Genomic DNA, 18521 nt, shown 5'->3' with positions numbered 1-18521 from the left:
TTCTTCAGATTTTTGCCAGGAACAACCCTTTTGTTGCCGTGGGTTCTTTTTCGTGCGCTAAGCGCATGCTGCACACGGGACATCGGTTTATCGTCTCATCCGAATGACTGGCGTCCAGACCACCACTCAAGGTATAGTGAAGGGTGAGAAAATATCGGCGGCGTAGCCGTGATTCGAACCAGTGCGCTCAGATTCTCTCACTTCCAAAGCGGACGCGTTACCTCTAGGCCATCACTCCACTTAAACAATGCTGACTTAACCCACCCAACCCTGGGGAGTTTACCACTTGGGCAGGCTTTCACGCCTCCATATTAACTCTATCCATACGAACGGCGAAAGAGACGACGTTAACAGCGTTTCATCCCAATTAACATCATCAAAATACTGCAAGCGGAACGCTCTTATACTGAAGAGGTGAATGTTGACAAAGAATACCACAGTTCTGACGACGGAAGCAAAAGGTTGGGTCATTCAGACACCCACTGGACATCCGAGGGGTCTGTGTAGAGGAGGAGAGAGGACTGGCCGTACTGAGTGAGTTAAGGCGGGGAAAAAGAAAAAAGAAATTAAGCTGATTTTTGTGGGTGTTTTTTTTATATATAGTTTTGTTTTTTGTTTTGTTTTCTTTGTTTGCTTTTATCCAAGTTATGTGTAGGGCCATCTAGAAATACTATAGAAGTTCGATCATTTTTCTTGCGGTTTATACATAGCTATAGAAGAATCGTGTTTACTGTTTAAAATTTAATGAGGTGAATTTTGAAGCCCAGAGGAACGCTGGGGCGCAGGGCTGATTGAGTTAAGACACTTATCTGCCAGCACAGCACACAGCACGTGTCCGTCAGGGCCTGGGTTCGATTCCCGCTCTCACCCTTTCTGCCACGTTTGACGGACTGGAAAATTGAACTGAGCTTCTTGTCTTTTGGATGAGACGATAAACTGAGGCATGGAAGAATGTGTTTGGTCAGTGGCAATTTCTCATAATATGTGTTTGGTCAGTGGCAATTTCTCATAATATACAGACAAGTTATATATATATATATATATATATGTGTGTGTGTGTGTGTGTGTGTGTGTGTGTGTGTGTGTGTGTGTGTGTGTGTGTGCATTATATATATATATATATATATATATATATATATGCGTGTGTGTGTTCGTTCTTTAGTTTAACGTCTTTTCACTGTAAGTGATATTAGACGAGGGAAGGAAAAAAATCGAGTGGGAGGAGGGGGAGGGGGGGTGGGAATTACTGTGTACGCATACGAGTAAGTGAAAGTGTGTGTGTGTGTGTGTGTGTGTGTGTGTGTGTGTGTGTGTGTGTGTGTGTGTGTGTGTGTGTGTGTGGCTAAGCATGTGTATATGATTAATGTATTTCATCCCTTCAAACGGGGGCTAAGGCCTTTCTGAATGAACATATGAGTCCTGAAGAAGGATTGTGGCAGAGTGGTTAAGACGCTCGTCTGCCAATACAGATTAGTCCGTGGAGGTGTGGGTTCGAATCCCGCTCTTGCCCTTTGTCCCGGTGAGTTTGACTGGGAAATCAAACTGAGCGTCTCGTCACCCGGATGAGACGATAAACTGAGGTCCCGTGTGCAGCACGCACTTGGCGCACTGATCAAGAACCCATGGCAACGAGAGTGTTGTCATCTGGCAAACTTCCGTCAGTGAAAGAGATCCACTCTAATTGGTACATAAATATACGTGCATGCACTCAAGGCCTCAAAAGCGTTATGCTCTTGTCCGGCATCTTCCTAGCAGAGGTTACACGCGTTTATGGATTTGCCCGACCGCAGTGACGCCTCCTTGTGAAACTGAAACTGGGTGGGATTCAATGTAAAAGATAAAGGGCCCAAAGTATTCGTGGCCAGCAGTGCATTGAATTCAGTGATGTTATATCCACTCTACCCCCGAAAACGGAGAAGGGCTGCCTACATGGCAGGGTAAAAACGGTCATACACATAAAAGCCCACTCGTGTGCATACGAAAGGACGTGGGAGTTCCAGCCCACGAACGAAGAAGAAGAAGAAGAAGAATATTCACTGTGTCTAGTGTCTCAGCACTGGAAGACAGGACCCAATCCACGGACTTATAGACAGAATTTGTACAAATGTTATGTCCCTGGGCCCAGTCCTCTCCTTCCGCCTTCTCAGCCTTCCTCAACCGAAGTCAGGTACCCGTTCACACCTGGGTGGAGTGAGGTAAACAGTGCCCTTCAGGAGGACACAAAACGGGGCCTCGAACGCTGGACAGTGGTGAACACTGGACCTGAAGTCTATTGCCTGCCAGATTCTGCCACGGCGCCAACTTTCAGGAAACAAGATGAAATACAGAAGTTAACAATGCGGGTTTTCTTAATAATTATGCCCCCTCCCCCCCCACCTCCACCCCGTTCAGTCCCTCACCGATCCATCACTATTATCAATTTTTGTTTAATGATATCATTTTGGTATTGATATATTGATGCAAAAAGGTCTCCAGCAAGTAAATGTCCTGCCCCCACACAGCCTCCACAGCCTCCAGAAGATAGACAGACAGACAGATAAATAAATAAATAAATGAATTAAAAAAAAACGAACAAATTAACGACCACCACCAAAAACAAAACTCCAACACGGACACGCAGAGGAATTCCCGTGGCAAACTCACGAGCACGGTGAGATAGGAGATCCTGGGCAGCGATTGGCCCACCACGAACTTGAAGGCCACACCCGTCAGGACCAAGGTGAAGGACAACTGCAGCCTGTTCTGGGGTAGGGAGCGCGAGATGGCGAAGGTGCACAGCGACAGAGAGCAGATCATCACCTGGCACACCACACCGTCACCATCATCATCATGGTCATTAGGATGGCGATAAAAAATGTAAAGTGGTAGTAATTGTAGCAATAATCATGATGATGGTCATTGTCTGACACGACTGACTTATCACACACATGACGGGCACAAAAGCCGAGTGGTTAAAGCGTTGGGCTTTCAATCTGAGGGTGCCGGGTTCGAATCTCGGTAACGGCGCCTGGTGGGTAAAGAGCGGTGATTTTTCCGATCTCCCAGGTCAACATAATTTATATGCAAACCTGATAATGCCTGAATCCCCGTCGTGTGTATACGCAAGTAGAAGATCAAATACGCACGCTAAAGATCCTATATTTCATGTGAGCATTCGGTGGGTTATGGAAACAAGAACATACCCAGCATGCACACTCCCGAAAACGGATAATGGCTGCCTACATGGCGGGGTAAAAACGGTCATACACGTAAAAGCCCACTCGTGTACATACGAGTGAGCGTGGGAGTTGCAGCCCACGAACAAAGAAAAAGAAGAAGACGACCATACATATGTATGCCATCAATCGAGACAGCAGTTTCCTCCACTGCCGTTCTAATGGCTACTACAGACGGACCCAGCTGACTGTTGAAATCCTCTTTTGTCACAACAGATTTCTCTGTGTGAAATTCGTGCCGCTGTCTCCTGAGAGAGCGCGCTGCTAGAGCCCCACTCCTCCCAGGGCCAACACTGCCACCACCACCACCCCCCACACACATACCATGATGGCCAGCACGTTCCAGGCGAAGAATCCGGCCCGGCGGATGGCGTAGGTGCGCACGGTGAGGATGGGGAACCTGTGCCTGACGGCGGAGAACTCGCGGGTCCGGACCTCGGGGATGCTCTCCACCAGGTCCCGTACGTCCCACTCCTGCTCGTCCACGAAGCTCAGCAAGTTGACGGCGCTCAGCTCCTGATCGTCCTCCAACAGCTCCAGGCACTTGTCACTCAGTCGGGACGTGATCAGCACGGAGAGGTGCTGCCCCGGAAACCGGAAGCGGAAACCGGAAACGGAAGCGAAGCGAATTTATCTTATTTTATTTCAGTTTAGTTTCAAGAGGGATACCCACAGTGTGTCACTGTGTGTGTGGGTGGGGGGTGTGAGTGTGTGTGTGTGTGTGTGTGTGTGTGTGTGTGTGTGTGTGTGTGTGTGTGTGTGTGTGTGTGTGTGTGTGTGTGTGTGTGTGTTGTTGTTGTTGTTGTTGTTGTTGCTTTTTATTTTTTACATCCGACTCTTTGACCAAAAAGGGAAAGAAAGATCAGAAAATACAGATACACATGCACAACAAAGCAAACCATTCACCACAGCAAAAGAATGCGAAATGATATGAACACTCATCCACTCTCTCTCCCACCCGCCCAGCCTCCTCACCCATGCCACCCACACACGCACTCTCTCCTCCCCATCCTACCCTGACCCCTACTACCTACCCCGCCCACCCACTCTCTCTTCTTCCCCACACCCCGGAAGCCTACCACCCCTGATTCCACCCCCTCACACTCATTCACTCTGTATCCACCCTCTTCCTTCCGAACCCTACTGTCCACTCCACCCACCCACCCTCTTTCTTCCACCCACCCCACTTACCTACCCGCTCTCTCCTCTTCCTCCCTTCCCATCCCCGAAGCCAGCCACCCCTGATCCCACCCTTTAATTCACTGTCTATCCATCCTCTGTCTCCTGACTCGTACTATCCACCCCATCCACCCACTCTCTATTCCACCCGCCCCACCTACCTATTCACTCTCTGCTCTTCTTCTTCTCCCATCCCTAAAGCCAGCCACCCCTAATCCCACCCTTTCATTCACTCTGTATCCATCCTCCATCTCCTGATGCCTACTACCAATCCGATCCACCCGCTTCTTCCACCCACCCACTGTCTCTTTTTTCCATTCCCACCCCCGAAGTGTGCCGCCTCAAAAAATACCCACCCACTCTCTACCCACCCTCCTTCGCCAGACCCCTGCTTACCCACCCCAGCCACTCTTCCTCTCCCACCCCAAAACCCTACCATCAACACTCCACACACACCCTCTCTTCCCCTTCCTACTCCCGATCACCCCCACCATCCACCCTTCCCATTTACTCCTCCTTCCCCCCCTCCTTCCCCGATCTCTACCACCATCCTACCCTCCCACTCTCTTTTTCCTCCCACCCCGGAAGCCAACCACCACCTTGTCCCACCCACTCTCTATCCACCCCTTCCTTCTTCCGAACCCTACTTACCTTCCCCACCCGACCCACTTTCTCTTCCACCCACCCATCCTTTCTCTCTTCTTCTTCTCCCATCCCCAAAGCTTCACCGTCACCGTCACCGATCCCTCAGATTCCGAATCCTTTGGGGCGCCTTTGAAGCTTTGTCAACCACCTTTCTCCAGTCCTCGCGTCTCTCGGCCGCTCTCAGGGTGTCTCTCAGCTCCATGCCTGTCCACTCTCGGATGTTGTCCTCCCATCTCTTCCTTTGTCTGCCTCTTCTTCTTCCTCCCCTCACTGTGCCTTGTAAGATTGTTTTAGCAAGACCAGAGGAGCGTGTGCCATGACCAAACCACTTCAGTTTTCGTTGTCTGGCGAGTGTTTGAAGGTCAGTATAGGGCCCGATTTCATTGCGGATGCGTCTCTTGACTTCTTCATTCGTGATGTGGTCTTTGTATGAGATGCCTAAGAGTCTTCGGAAGCACCTCATTTCTACAGCTCTACCACTCACATCACCCACCCGCTCTCTCCCCTCCCACCTCTACCACTCACATCACCCACCCGCTCTCTCCCCTCCCACCTCTACCACTCACATCACCCACCCGCTCTCTCCCCTCCCACCTCTACACTCACATCACCCACCCGCTCTCTCCCCTCCCACCTCTACCACTCACATCACCCACCCGCTCTCTCCCCTCCCACCTCTACCACTCACATCACCCACCCGCTCTCTCCCCTCCCACCCTCTACCACTCACATCTCCCACCCGCTCTCTCCCCTCCCACCCTCTACACTCCATCACCACCCGCTCTCTCCCCTCCCACCCTCTACCACTCACATCACCCACCCACTCTCTCTGTTACCATCTCAGACCCTCTCACATCTCCCACCCGCTCTTCCCCTCCCACCCTCTACCACTCACATCACCCACCCCGCTCTCTCCCCTCCCATCTCTACCACTCACATCACCCACCCGCTCTCTCCCTCCCACCTCTACCACTCACAATCACCCCACCCGCTCTCTCCCCTCCCACCCTCTACCACTCACATCACCCACCCACTCTCTCCCTTACCATCTCAGACCTCTCACATCTCCCACCCGCTCTCTCCCCTCCCACCTCTACCACTTACATCACCCACCCGCTCTCTCCCCTCCCATCTCTACCACTCACATCACCCACACGCTCTCTCCCTCCCACCTCTACCACTCACATCACCCACCCGCTCTCTCCCCTCCCACCTCTATCACTCACATCACCCACCCGCTCTCTCCCCTCCCACTTCTACCACTCACATCACCCACCCGCTCTCTCCCCTCCCACCTCTACCACTCACATCACCCACCCGCTCTCTCCCCTCCCACCCTCTACCACTCACATCACCCACCCGCTCTCTCCCCTCCCACCTCTACCACTCACATCACCCACCCGCTCTCTCCCCTCCCACCTCAGACCTCTACCACTCACATCACCCACCCGCTCTCTCCCCTCCCACCTCTACCACTCACATCACCCACCCGCTATCTCCCCTCCCATCTCTAACACTCACATCACCCACCCGCTCTCTCCCCTCCCACCTCTACCACTCACATCACCCACCCACTCTCTCCCCTCCCACCCTCTACCACTCACATCTCCCACCCGCTCTCTCCCCTCCCATCTCTACCACTCACATCACCCACCCGCTCTCTCCCCTCCCACCTCTACCATTCACATCACCCACCCGCTCTCTCCCCTCCCACCTCTACCATTCACATCACCCACCCTCTCTTTCCCCTCCCACCTCTACCATTCATATCACCCACCCGTTCTCTCCCCTCCCATCTCTACCACTCACATCTCCCACCCGCTATCTCCCCTCCCATCTCTACCACTCACATCACCCACCCGCTCTCTCCCCTCCCACCTCTACCATTCACATCACCCACCCGCTCTCTCCCCTCCCACCTCTACCATTCACATCACCCACCCTCTCTTTCCCCTCCCACCTCTACCATTCATATCACCCACCCGCTCTCTCCCCTCCCATCTCTACCATTCACATCACCCACCCGCTCTCTCCCCTCCCACCCTCTACCATTCACATCACCCAACCACTCTCTCCCTTACCATCTCAGACCTCTCACATCACCCACCCACTCTCTCCCCTCCCACCTCTACCACTCACATCACCCACCCGCTCTCTCCCCTTCCACCTCTACCATTCACATCACCCACCCGCTCTCTCCCCTCCCACCTCTACCACTCACATCACCCACCCGCTCTCTCCCCTCCCATCTCAGACCTCTACCACTCACATCACCCACCCGCTCTCTCCCCTCCCACCCTCTACCACTCACATCACCCACCCGCTCTCTCCCCTCCCACCCTCTACCACTCACATCACCCAACCACTCTCTCCCTTACCATCTCAGACCTCTACCACTCACATCACCCAACCACTCTCTCCCTTACCATCTCAGACCTCTACCACTCACATCACCCACCCGCTCTCTCCCCTCCCACCCTCTACCACTCACATCACCCAACCACTCTCTCCCTTACCATCTCAGACCTCTACCACTCACATCACCCACCCACTCGAACCCTACCGCCCCCGGCCCCCCCCCCCCCCCCCCAACCCCACCCAGCAACCTTGTTCTGGAAAATCACAATGAATAATACAGATTCCTGGACAACATGGGTGTGATAAAAAAAAAAATTTAAGTAATATTATCGAGAAGAGACAAAATGTTACATATTATGGTGGACCTTATTTTAATGTTTCTAAATACTGACCATCTCTCTCACTTTGCTTTTATTTTTACTCTCGCTTACAGAGACAGAAAGTCTGACAGACACACAGACACAGACACTGACAGGCACATACACACAGACACAGACTCAGACACACACACACACACACACACACACACACACACACACACACACACACACACACACACAAAGAAAAAAAAAAGAAAAAAAAAGGGTCACACACAGACACTTTGACTGCTGACTTTATGGCACCGAAGCATGAGATACTTCAAGTCAATTAAAAAAAAAAAAAAAAAGATAATTGAGGATTAGCACATTGTGCTGCAGAAATTCACCTGTCGCCGGTATGTCTGTACCCCTCGACCCATTCATTGCCACCACTCCTCACCACTGAACCCCTCCCCCACACTCACCCCAAATATGTTTTATTTAAGTAAGGAAGTAGGTAAGTAAGTAAGAATGTAAATAAATAAATGAATAAATAAATAACGATCCCCTCTCTGTCCGCTGACCTGCACGTCAAAGGGAAAGCTGTGCAGCTCCAGCGTCTCGCAAAAGTCGGCCTTGACCCTGCGTTTCTCCAGCACGTACGCCTCGCCGCTGTCGGTCAGGGAGACGTCGTGCCACAGGGAGGTCTTGGGGTCGTTCATGGCGTTCTCCAGCTGCAGCTGGGGGTTCCAGAGGTCCTCCCACTGCACGTCGTCCACCTGGGTGTGGTCCACACAGTCGTTTCTCATGGAGTGTTCAGGGAATTAAGACAAAATCCACATTTCTTCCCCTGCGTTCGTTTCATTCAGTTTCATTGTAATATATACTCTACAATTCTTCCCATGTCAAGAGACGTAAAGAAAGCTAGTCAAAGAGTGGAGGGGGAGAAATGTAGAGAATATATTACAATGTAATTAACCAGTTTACAAGTTTTTTTTTCCGTCTTATAAACGGAAAAGTACAGGGGAAGAAATGTGGTGATTGCCTGAATTATGAGGTGTTGATGCCAGATATTGTGTATCGGATAACACTGAACACACCACCTATCATCTCTCATGGGGTATTCGCGTATTTAAGAGGTGTTATCGCAAGATACTGAACATCTCACACATTGATCACATCACCAATGAACAAATGTGTCAAACATCAAGCAACACAGTGGAACACAATAAAACCTGCTGAAATCAGTCAAGTACAGAAAGTGACGCTGGTACGGCCATGGGCCAAGATCCAATGACTTTGTAAAAACAACCTCCCAAGAAACTATCGAGGGATAAGGGGGAAGAGACAGAAAAAAAAATTATGGACAAACAACATCGTAGAACTATGAACAGGAAAACCATTGCTGACATCAGTTAACTCTTTCCATACGAACGGCGAAAGAGACGACGTTAAATCGTTTCACCCCAATTACCATCATCAAAATATTGCAAGCGGAAGGCTCTTATACTGAAGAGGTGAATGTTGACAAAGAATGCCACAATTCTGACGACGGAAGCTAAAGGTTGGGTCATTCAGACACCCACTGGACATCCGAGGGGTCTGTGTAGAGGAGAAGAGAGGACTGGCCGTACTGAGTGAATTAAGAAAAGAGAACTGCACTGATATGAACACGTAACAAGATCCAGTGACCTTGTCAAAACAACAGTCCGAGGAACTGTCGAGGGAGGGAGACAGAGGGAAAGACAGAAGAAACGATGGACTGATAACATTGCAGATTGGACAGGACAGGAAACCCATTGCTGACATCGGTGAAGAAAAGAAGTTATGCTGATATGGCTACGTAACAACAAGATCTAATGGCCTTGTCAAAACAATCTTCTAAGAAACTGCTTCAGGAGGGGGAGTGGGGGGGGGGGGGAGAAAGAGGAAACGATGGACTGACAACATTGCAGAGTGGACAGGAAACCCATTTGCAGAGACCACACAACTGATAGACCTGGAGGAATCTGGTGAACAGTTCTTTTGTGTGCCCCCCGCCCCCCCTCCCCCCAATGACTCTTCACAGAGTTGAAGAAGAACAAGAACCAGAACAAGAAGAAGAAGATAATGATATATCTCCTGTGTTGTGTGAACTCTTTTTGCTGTGTTCAGCTGATTATCAATGAATCAGAGTTATGTATTAAAACATGGATGTATGATCAAACTGTGTGTTAATACAATACAATACAATACAGTACAATACAATACATCTATATTAATCCGATTGGAAATTACCTGTGCACTTAAAGGCTCGTCATTTACATCACGCAGTCTCTCAGCCCACAGTTGATTCTAACATATACATAAACATGGCAAAAGTTTAACTTACAAGTGAAAAGTTGAATTAAAACATGAAAGTGATATATATATATATATATATATATATATATATATATATATATATATATATATATATATTAGAAGCTTGATTCATCACACAGTAAGAGAAATGATAACATGTACGAGTATATCAAAGAAATTTTGAACAAGGCGATCAAAAGAAAAAAGTGTATACGTAAACTGACGTTCTGACAGCCGTCCAGCATCGGCTCCCTCCACCTGGCCTGCACGAAGACCTCAGCGTGGAACTGCTCCTTTAGGGTGTTGATCTCGCCAATCTTCAGGAACACCACCCGCACGTACACCCGGGGCTGGGCCACAGAGCAGCCAGGCACGTCAATACCCCCTCACCACTCCCCCCCCCACCCCCCGAAGTCCCTCCCACACCTGCCCCCTCTCCCTCCCTCCTCCCTGGGACTGAGCCACAGAGAAGCCAGGCACTTCAGTAGCCCACCCCCACACCTGTGTTCCACACCCTGCTCCCCTCCCTCAACCCCCCGCCCCCTCCTACATGGGATTAGGGAGGGGCGTGGGGGTGGGAGTGGAGAGGAAGGGGGCGTCTTCTCTGTTGTCTCAATGTGAGGAAGGATGGACAGCCCCCCCCCACCCCCCACCCCCAAGTCCCTCCCACACCCTGCTCCCCCTCCATCCATCTCCCTCTTTCTCCCTCCCTCCCTCCCGTTCCCTCCTCCTCGGGATTGGGGAGGGGCGAGGGGGTACGAGGTGAGAGGAAGGGGGTGTCTTCTTCGTTATCTCCACATGAGGATGGGTGGACAGTCCCCCTCTCCTCAGACCCTCCCACACCCTGCACCCCTTCCCTCTCCCTCCCTCTCCCTCCTCCCTGGGACTGGGGGTGGGAATGAGAGGAAGAAGGTGTCTTCATTGTCAGTCATCTCTGTGTAAGGCAGGATGGACAGCAACAGAGGGTGGATGTTTGTTCAGTGTGGGTTGGTTCGTTTCCTGGTTCGGGCTCCAGCCTGTGGGTGACGGTGAGTATGTGGGCGGCAGAGCGTCAGTGGGTTTAGCCGTTGAATGTCGAGGAATGCTGGTTAGTGAGAACAGCGCAGGAGGTCAAAGTGGTCCAGAACTGTATTCATGTGCACTTATGTGTCTGCAGTAATAATGTTTAACATGACTGTGTAATGGGTGTTTTATATAATCACGTACAGAAAACTAGAGGAAATGTGTTCATATATAAGATATCCCATGTGTGGGTTGTGTTCTTTCCACATTACGTTAGCTAAGCAAAGTGTCCATAACTCCATGCCGATGCTAGATATAATGTCTATTATATGTTATAAAACTGCACTGTTACACATGATGAAAATGTGTCCACCTTGACCAAATTGATAGAACAATATATCATAAGCATAATGACTTATGACGACGATGTTATTGTTAATGTACACTGTATTCTTCTTTTTTTTCTTTCTTTGTTTTTTCCCTTTCTTTTCCATCTACTCTGAATTGTTATAATGAATTCGTATACAAAACAAAACGGTGGTCGACCCAAGAAAGTCCGGGGGGGGGAAAGTGGTCCAGAACCCCCAGTCCTTATACTACTCAAGGCTGAGATGTGATGCAACTTCTCTGAGCAAAGTGGGAGGGGGCAGGGTCTGGATGGAGAGAGCGAGGTTTGAGCTCAACCTGAACTCACCATATATTTTTCGAGCTGTGGGACTGTCCTTGGAACAGGCGGGTCGTTCACGCTTCAGCTGATGATGATGATGATGAGGAGGAGGAGGAGGAGGATCAGAGAAACTGACCGTGGATGGATAATCCTTTTATTTAGAGACACTTCAGCCACGGCACAGAGTTGTTCACTTGGACCATCCATGCATCATTACTGGAGTGCTGATATCTCTCATGAGGTATTTCTCTTGGGAGACAGCACGGGAAGAGTGTGCGGGAAAGAGTCAGATTGACACATTTGAGTGGCGGCCTAGTGGTAAGGCCTCCGCCTGGAAATCGAGAGAATCTGAGGGCGGGGGATCGATACCCGTACTCGCCAGTATTTTCTCCCCCTCCACTAGACCTTGAGTGGTGGTCTGGAAGCTAGTCATTCGGATGAGACGATAAACAGAGGTTCCGTGTGTAGAATGCACCTAGCGCACGTAAAAGAGCCCAAGGCAGCAAAAGGGTCGTCCCTGACGGCGTTTGACAGAGATTAGGTAAGATTTGCAGAACGCACTGTGTTAGTATAGGGGTAAAGATTAAAGGTTAACTCATTCAGTACGGCCAGCCCTCTCTTCTCCTCTACACAGACCCCTCGGATGTCCAGTGGGTGTCTGAATGACCCAACCTTTAGCTTCTGTCGTCAGAATTGTGGTATTCTTTGTCAACATTCACCTCTTCAGCCTTCCGCTTGCAATATTTTGATGGTGGTAATTGGGGTGAAACGCAGTTAACGTCGTCACTTTCGCCGTTCGTATGGAGAGAGTTAAAGACCCTGTAGCCTTTTACGGTCATTTGGGGCAGTTCGACATGTGAAGGCGGGGCTCAGTTCTTGCCTTCCGCCGTTTTGAAATTCCCATGTCCAGTCAGATACCCATTCACACCTGAGTGAAGTTAGGAAAATCAGAGTAAAGTGCCTTTTCCATGGAAACAACACCTGGTCAGAAACGAGGGATCGAACCCAGACTACTGGAGCACACGTCCAACGCCTTACTGATGCTGCCACAGGCGCCTTGGGTGTCCGGGGGCAGTCTGAGGGACAGTGGATTACTGGAAGTTATCCGAGGACGAAGGATTGTTGAGACTGTGAGAGGACTCCATCTACTCTTTGGAACTGGTGCTGCTGAGATCGGAGTCAGTTATCTCTGTGTGTTGTCGCGCCTGAGTGTGTCCATGTTTCCTGTTGCATAATTCTTCTTCTTCTTCTTCTTCGTTTTCTTCTTCTTCGTTCGTGGGCTGCAACTCCCACGTTCACTCGTATGTGCGCAAGCGGGCTTTTATGTGTACGACCGTTCTTACTCCGCTTTTGGGAGTGCTGTGTGATGCAATGCACATGTTCCAATGGATGATCTCGATGCATAAATCACAGTGCTCGAAATGAACTGGGGCATTGCAGATGTTACTATGTTAGAAATCAATGGTCTCACAGCAAATATGACAATGTTACAAATTAATTGCCTCGCTACTTATAATTATCACAATGTTTGAAATAAACTGTCATTGCAGATGTTAAACTGTTAGAAATTAATGGCATCGCTAGCAGATATGACAACGTTAGAACTTAATCCATGTCACTGCAGATATTACAATGTTGAAAAAAACTGTTTCATATCAGGTATAACGATGATAGTAATTAACTGCATCATTACCTTAAGTACAGAATAATATTTTTTAAGTCGATTTTCCCATGAATAATGGTAAATAAAAACAAACAAACAAAGAAAACTATGGGCAACAATCATTACAATTCAGATCAGATGCAGGTGTACTTTAGCGAATATTGCTTTCAAAAGTATTTTGAAATATAAACAACAAAAGCAAGGGAATATTCACTGTCTGTAAAATTAGCCACAGATTGTGTCAAATTAGTATAGTGAGTTACAAACCATTACTTGTTTTGGTTGCCAATATAAAAAAACAACAAAAAACATATGAATATATAATTATTGGGGGAAATGTTCACCGAAGTAGCATATATCTTTTTTTCATTGAAGGAGAAGGAAGAGGAGGAGAAGAAGAAGAAGAGCTTAGATGACATTGGATTAAAAAAAAAAAAATCAAAGCAAACTCCAAATCAACTTCGGCAACAAAATGACAATGACGACATACCGACGACGATTACTATGGAAACGAAGACGATGACAATAACGACCACAATGGACAGGAAGTGGACAAGAACCCACCCACCACACCCCCTCCCCCAAACCTCCGAACCCCGCAACCCCCCACCCCCACCCATCCCCACCCCACACACACAGGACATATTCCCAGTCAGGTGATGCTAACAGATGATGAATATATACAAACAAGATTAGGAAAATTTGTGTATGAATGCTGCTGCAATTTACCGCATTAACTGATTGATAAATTGTGTGTTTTTCATTCGTTCATTCATTTACCATTGCAATTGTGTCTTATAAACCTTCCGGTTTCATGACAATAAAATCTATTCTATTCTATTCTATTCACACCTACCTTCCTCGGGGTGGCCATGGCAGCCGGGGAGCCCAGGGGGGAGGCTGGGTTGTACACCCCGTGCAGGTCAACTGTGGCAGAACTGGAGGTCCGACGATTCTTCTTCCGCTTCGGGGGAGTTGGGATGATGCCCGGGGGGTGACTCAGGGGGTTCCTGGTGTCCATGGTGAGCTGACTGCTCCTCTGACGGGAGGAGGAAAGGGTGGAGCTTCACCACCTCCTCTTGGCTGAGGCCCTTCAGGTCAGGTCGAGTCAAGGCTGATGAGGTCTTGGAAGGAGCGAGTGAAGGTCTCTGGCTGTGTCCGTCGTCAGGTTACTCTTCAGCACACTTTGTTGTAGCAGAGTTTCGGATGGATTATTGTCGCAGTTCCCCGGGTTTCGGAGACCCGGATTTCTTTACTATCAAATTTCAGGAGTGCAGCTCGTCTCTAAACACCTTCCTTGCCTTATCAGTTCAAGTGGGCAGACTTTTTTTTTTTTAATTCCTTCAACAGTGCACAAGTTCAACTAGTTTCTTTTCATACTTCTTGCAGACGTTATTTCAGACATGGAGAGATCGCTGTCCTCGTGTGCTCTGTTCCACAGTTGATAGGATCATTTAGACATGGAGAGAACGATGTTCTCATGGGATCATATCGGACGAGCACAGTAACGAGGTTGTAACACCTTTCGTTCTTCAGCCCTGTGTTAAGGTGGGGTGGGAGGGAGGGGGCGTGGGGGAGGGGAGGTGGAGGGTGAACACGCGAACCAAGTCTAGTGGATCACCATCGTCGCCCTGATGACTCTAATGCTTGATGGGTGTTAAAGCCTGGACGCGCTGAACATTGACTGATCTTTTTTCTTTCTTTCAACTCAAGCTCCAGTCTTTTTGTCACAAATTTGTATATTTCTGAAACAAACCAAAAAACTGAGGTAGTGGTTAGGTTACTACTACGACTACTGCTACTACGACTGGTACTACAACTAACTTAGTAATAATGATAATTATCATTATCATTATATTCATCATTATTATCATTATCCTTATAACTATAAGAAGAAAAAAATGAATAAAACGTACGGTTCGAATATCTGAAAAAGGAACTGAAATCCAAGCATACCCCACGGGGACTTTTTTTTTTTTTTTAATCCAATCAAACAGCTTTAACTCTCTCCATACGAACGGCGAAAGAGACGACGTTAACAGCGTTTCAGCCCAATTACCATCATCAAAATATTGCAAGCGGAAGGCTCTTATACTGAAGAGGTGAATGTTGACAAAGAATACCACAATTCTGACGACGGAAGCTAAAGGTTGTGTCATTCAGACACCCACTGGACATCTGAAGGGTCTGTGTAGAGGAGGAGAGAGGACAGGCCGTACTGAGTGAGTTAAAGGGGCGGTGGAGTGAAAACCCGCAAGGATGTCGTTCCCTTGGATGTCGCAAAAGCCAGAACTGAGTTCCAGGGTCGAATCATTGTTGGCACAAATATCACCACCCAGTCCCAAGCAGCAACACCTTCCAACTGAAACTCTCCGCTCTCCTCATCCTGTGTGCAGTTCATTGTTCTGGTTAATTTTGTGGATGGGGAAGGTACATGACGGGCGCAATAGCCGAATGGTTAAAGCATTGGACTTTCAATCTGAGGGTCCCGGGTTCGAATCACGGTGACAGAGCTTGGTGGGTAAAGGGTGGAGATTTCCACGATCTCCCAGGTCAACATATGTGCAGACCTGCTAGTGCCTGAACCCCCTTCGTGTGTATACGCAAGCAGAAGATCAAATACGCACGTTAAAGATCATGTAATTCATGTCAGCGTTCGGTGGGTTAGTGGAATCAAGAACATACCCAGCATGCACATCCCCGAAAGCGGAGTATGGCTGCCTACATGGCGGGTTAAAAACGGTCGTACACGTAAAAGCCCACTCGCGTATATACGAGTGAACGTGGGAGTTGCAGCCCACGAACGAAGAAGAAAAAGAAGAAGATTTAAACAGGTTACTGGTCCCTTTGCGTTTTACAGCCATCGGGGCAGTGAATTCCTTATCCACTGTGTCCAGGGCTGGGCATAGGAAGACGGGGCCCAGTCCTCTCCTTCCGCCGTTTTAACCCTCCCCGACCGAAGTCAGGTACCCATTCACACCTGGGTGGAGTGAGGGAAATCGGAGTGAAGTGTCTTTCTCAAGGACACATCACCATGCCGAAACGGGGCCTCGAATCTTGGCTGATCAGTGGTGAGTTTCAGTTTCTCAATGAGGCTTCACTGCGTTCGGACAAATCCATGTACGCTCCACCACATTTGCTAGGCAGATGCCTGACAGTAGCGTAACCCAACGTGCCTGTCAGGCCTTGGGTGCATGCTTATATTTGTGTACATACCAGAGTGGACTTCTTTTTACATAATTTGGCCAGAGGACAACACTCTCCGATGCCATGGGTTCTTTTTCAGTGCGCTAAGTGCATGCTGCACCCGTGACCTCGGTTCATCGTCTCATCCGAATGGCTGGACGCTCAGTTTGTATTTTCCAGTCAATCAAACTTGAGAGAAAGGGCGAGAGCGGGATTCGAACCCACACCCTCACGGACTCTCTGTATTAACCGCTGAACGTCTTAACCATTCTGCCACCTTCCTCCGCGTCAAGGAGGAGGATTGGTGGTTTCACTAGTGAAGACTGGATCACAAGCCCGACGACTGACAGAATCTGCCACGGCGCCGTCTTGTTGACAATGAAGACTTTTTTTTTTTTTTTTTTTTTTTTTTTTTTGCTGCTCCATCATCTGCACCGTTTCAGTGGCATTACTCCCACGCCGCTCATTTAGATTCCCCCATACACGGCCACACCCGAGTTCGACCGTCGCAGTTCCAGCGTCGGCAGTTCACAGGGAACCATCGATGTTAGGTCGCCAGGAGGCCACACACCAGAGGAGACCCTGCACTGCTGCTGAGTCATTCAGTGGTGTTCAGTGGTGCCTGTTCTGTTTTAACGTACTTAGGACACAACCTACTGAGCCCCCTACTAACGACAATAATGGCTTAGTCGCGGAGCCAGACTGAGTGAGCGTCCCTCCCAGAGTGGAGACCGCCACCACGTCCCTCAAACAACAGTCCCCCATGAATCTGCCGACAATGACGACATTGACAGGACTCACCCCAAGCACGGAAGTGGAGGGGTATCGAAACTGAGGTCACCATGACAGCAGGGTATGAAAGGCCACAGACTTTGACAATGAAGACTTTACCCAATAATTTCATCACCCTCATGGGCTCATGAGCAGTGCTCAGCTGCTGCGGAGTGAGGCTGTGTGCCTGGAGTCTCACTGATGTGTTCCCGAAGAGCACGTGAAAGTCGGTCCGAGCGAAGCAGGAACGGTAGGCCTGCAGTATGTGTTGTGTTGATTGTAAGAACAGTGGCTCCGGGATTACCAGCAGCAGAATCATTAATTTAACTCACTCAGTACGGCCAGTCCACTCTTCTCCTCTACACAGACCCCTCGGATGTCCAGTGGGTGTCTGAATGACCCAACCTTTAGCTTCCGTCGTCAGAATTGTGGTATTCTTTGTCAACATTCACCTCTTCAGTATAAGAGCCATCCGCTTGCAATATTTTGATGATGGCAACTGGGGTGAAACGCTGTTAACGTCGTCTCTTTCGCCGTTCGTATGGAGAGAGTTAAAGCAAGCTGTAGCCAGTGCTTGGCTGCTGCCTTTAGTGAGTCAACAATGATGATGATAATAAGAATATCTATAATGATAATCCACATACTGTGTTTATGAATATGACCGTGTTGTTGTTGTTTGTTTGTTTGTTTGTTTTTAGGGGGCGGGGGATGTTCGGTTTTTGTTGTTGTTTGGTTGTTGTTGTTGTTTTTGTTGTTTGTTGTTGTTGCTGTTGTTGTTGTTGTTGTTTTGTTTTGTTTTTTTGTTTGTTTTGTTGTTGGTGGTGTTGTTGTGGTTTTTTGTTTTCTTCATAAAAGATTTAGTTACTCAGTTTAGATTTCATTGAAATATGAGAGTGTACTGTATATAGGTATACCTACATTAGGCCCAGTGTTCAAAAGAATACAATGCACCTTTCCTTCATCCCAAAAGAAAAAAAAAGAAAAGAAAAAATTTTTTTTTAAAAGAAAAAAAGAAGCAAACAAATAGAAGTTCTCGAGAACGCTTTTTCGTGAACAAGAAAGAAAAATTCAAACCAAAACCCTTGTCGTGTTCAATGTGCGCGCGCGCCATTGTAAAACTGCGTGCGTTGCGCGTATGATGAAGCACGTGCGCTTTAGTCAAGTCCGTACGTGATATGGGTGTACATGAACAA

General features: G+C 48.6%; 1 protein-coding gene across 1 annotated transcript in view; it reads right to left on the bottom strand.

Annotated features, from left to right (window-relative positions):
• Window positions 1–17647, bottom strand: part of LOC143282284 (cys-loop ligand-gated ion channel-like) — a 21790-nt gene extending 4143 nt beyond the window's left edge. The window contains exons 1-6 of the mRNA XM_076587884.1: window positions 17465–17647; window positions 14228–14410; window positions 10264–10389; window positions 8281–8475; window positions 3540–3797; window positions 2644–2799 (exon numbers count right to left, since the gene is read on the bottom strand). Coding sequence (XP_076443999.1) covers window positions 2644–2799; window positions 3540–3797; window positions 8281–8475; window positions 10264–10389; window positions 14228–14410; window positions 17465–17647 — 1101 coding nt within the window. The remainder of the gene's footprint in view (window positions 1–2643; window positions 2800–3539; window positions 3798–8280; window positions 8476–10263; window positions 10390–14227; window positions 14411–17464) is intronic.
• Between the last annotated feature and the right edge of the window lie 874 nt (window positions 17648–18521).

This window comes from Babylonia areolata, chromosome 5, assembly GCF_041734735.1.
Source record: "Babylonia areolata isolate BAREFJ2019XMU chromosome 5, ASM4173473v1, whole genome shotgun sequence".
Taxonomy (NCBI): Eukaryota; Metazoa; Mollusca; class Gastropoda; order Neogastropoda; family Buccinidae; genus Babylonia; species Babylonia areolata.
Note: the sequence above shows the minus strand (reverse complement) of the source record. Positions and strands in the feature narration are given on the sequence as shown.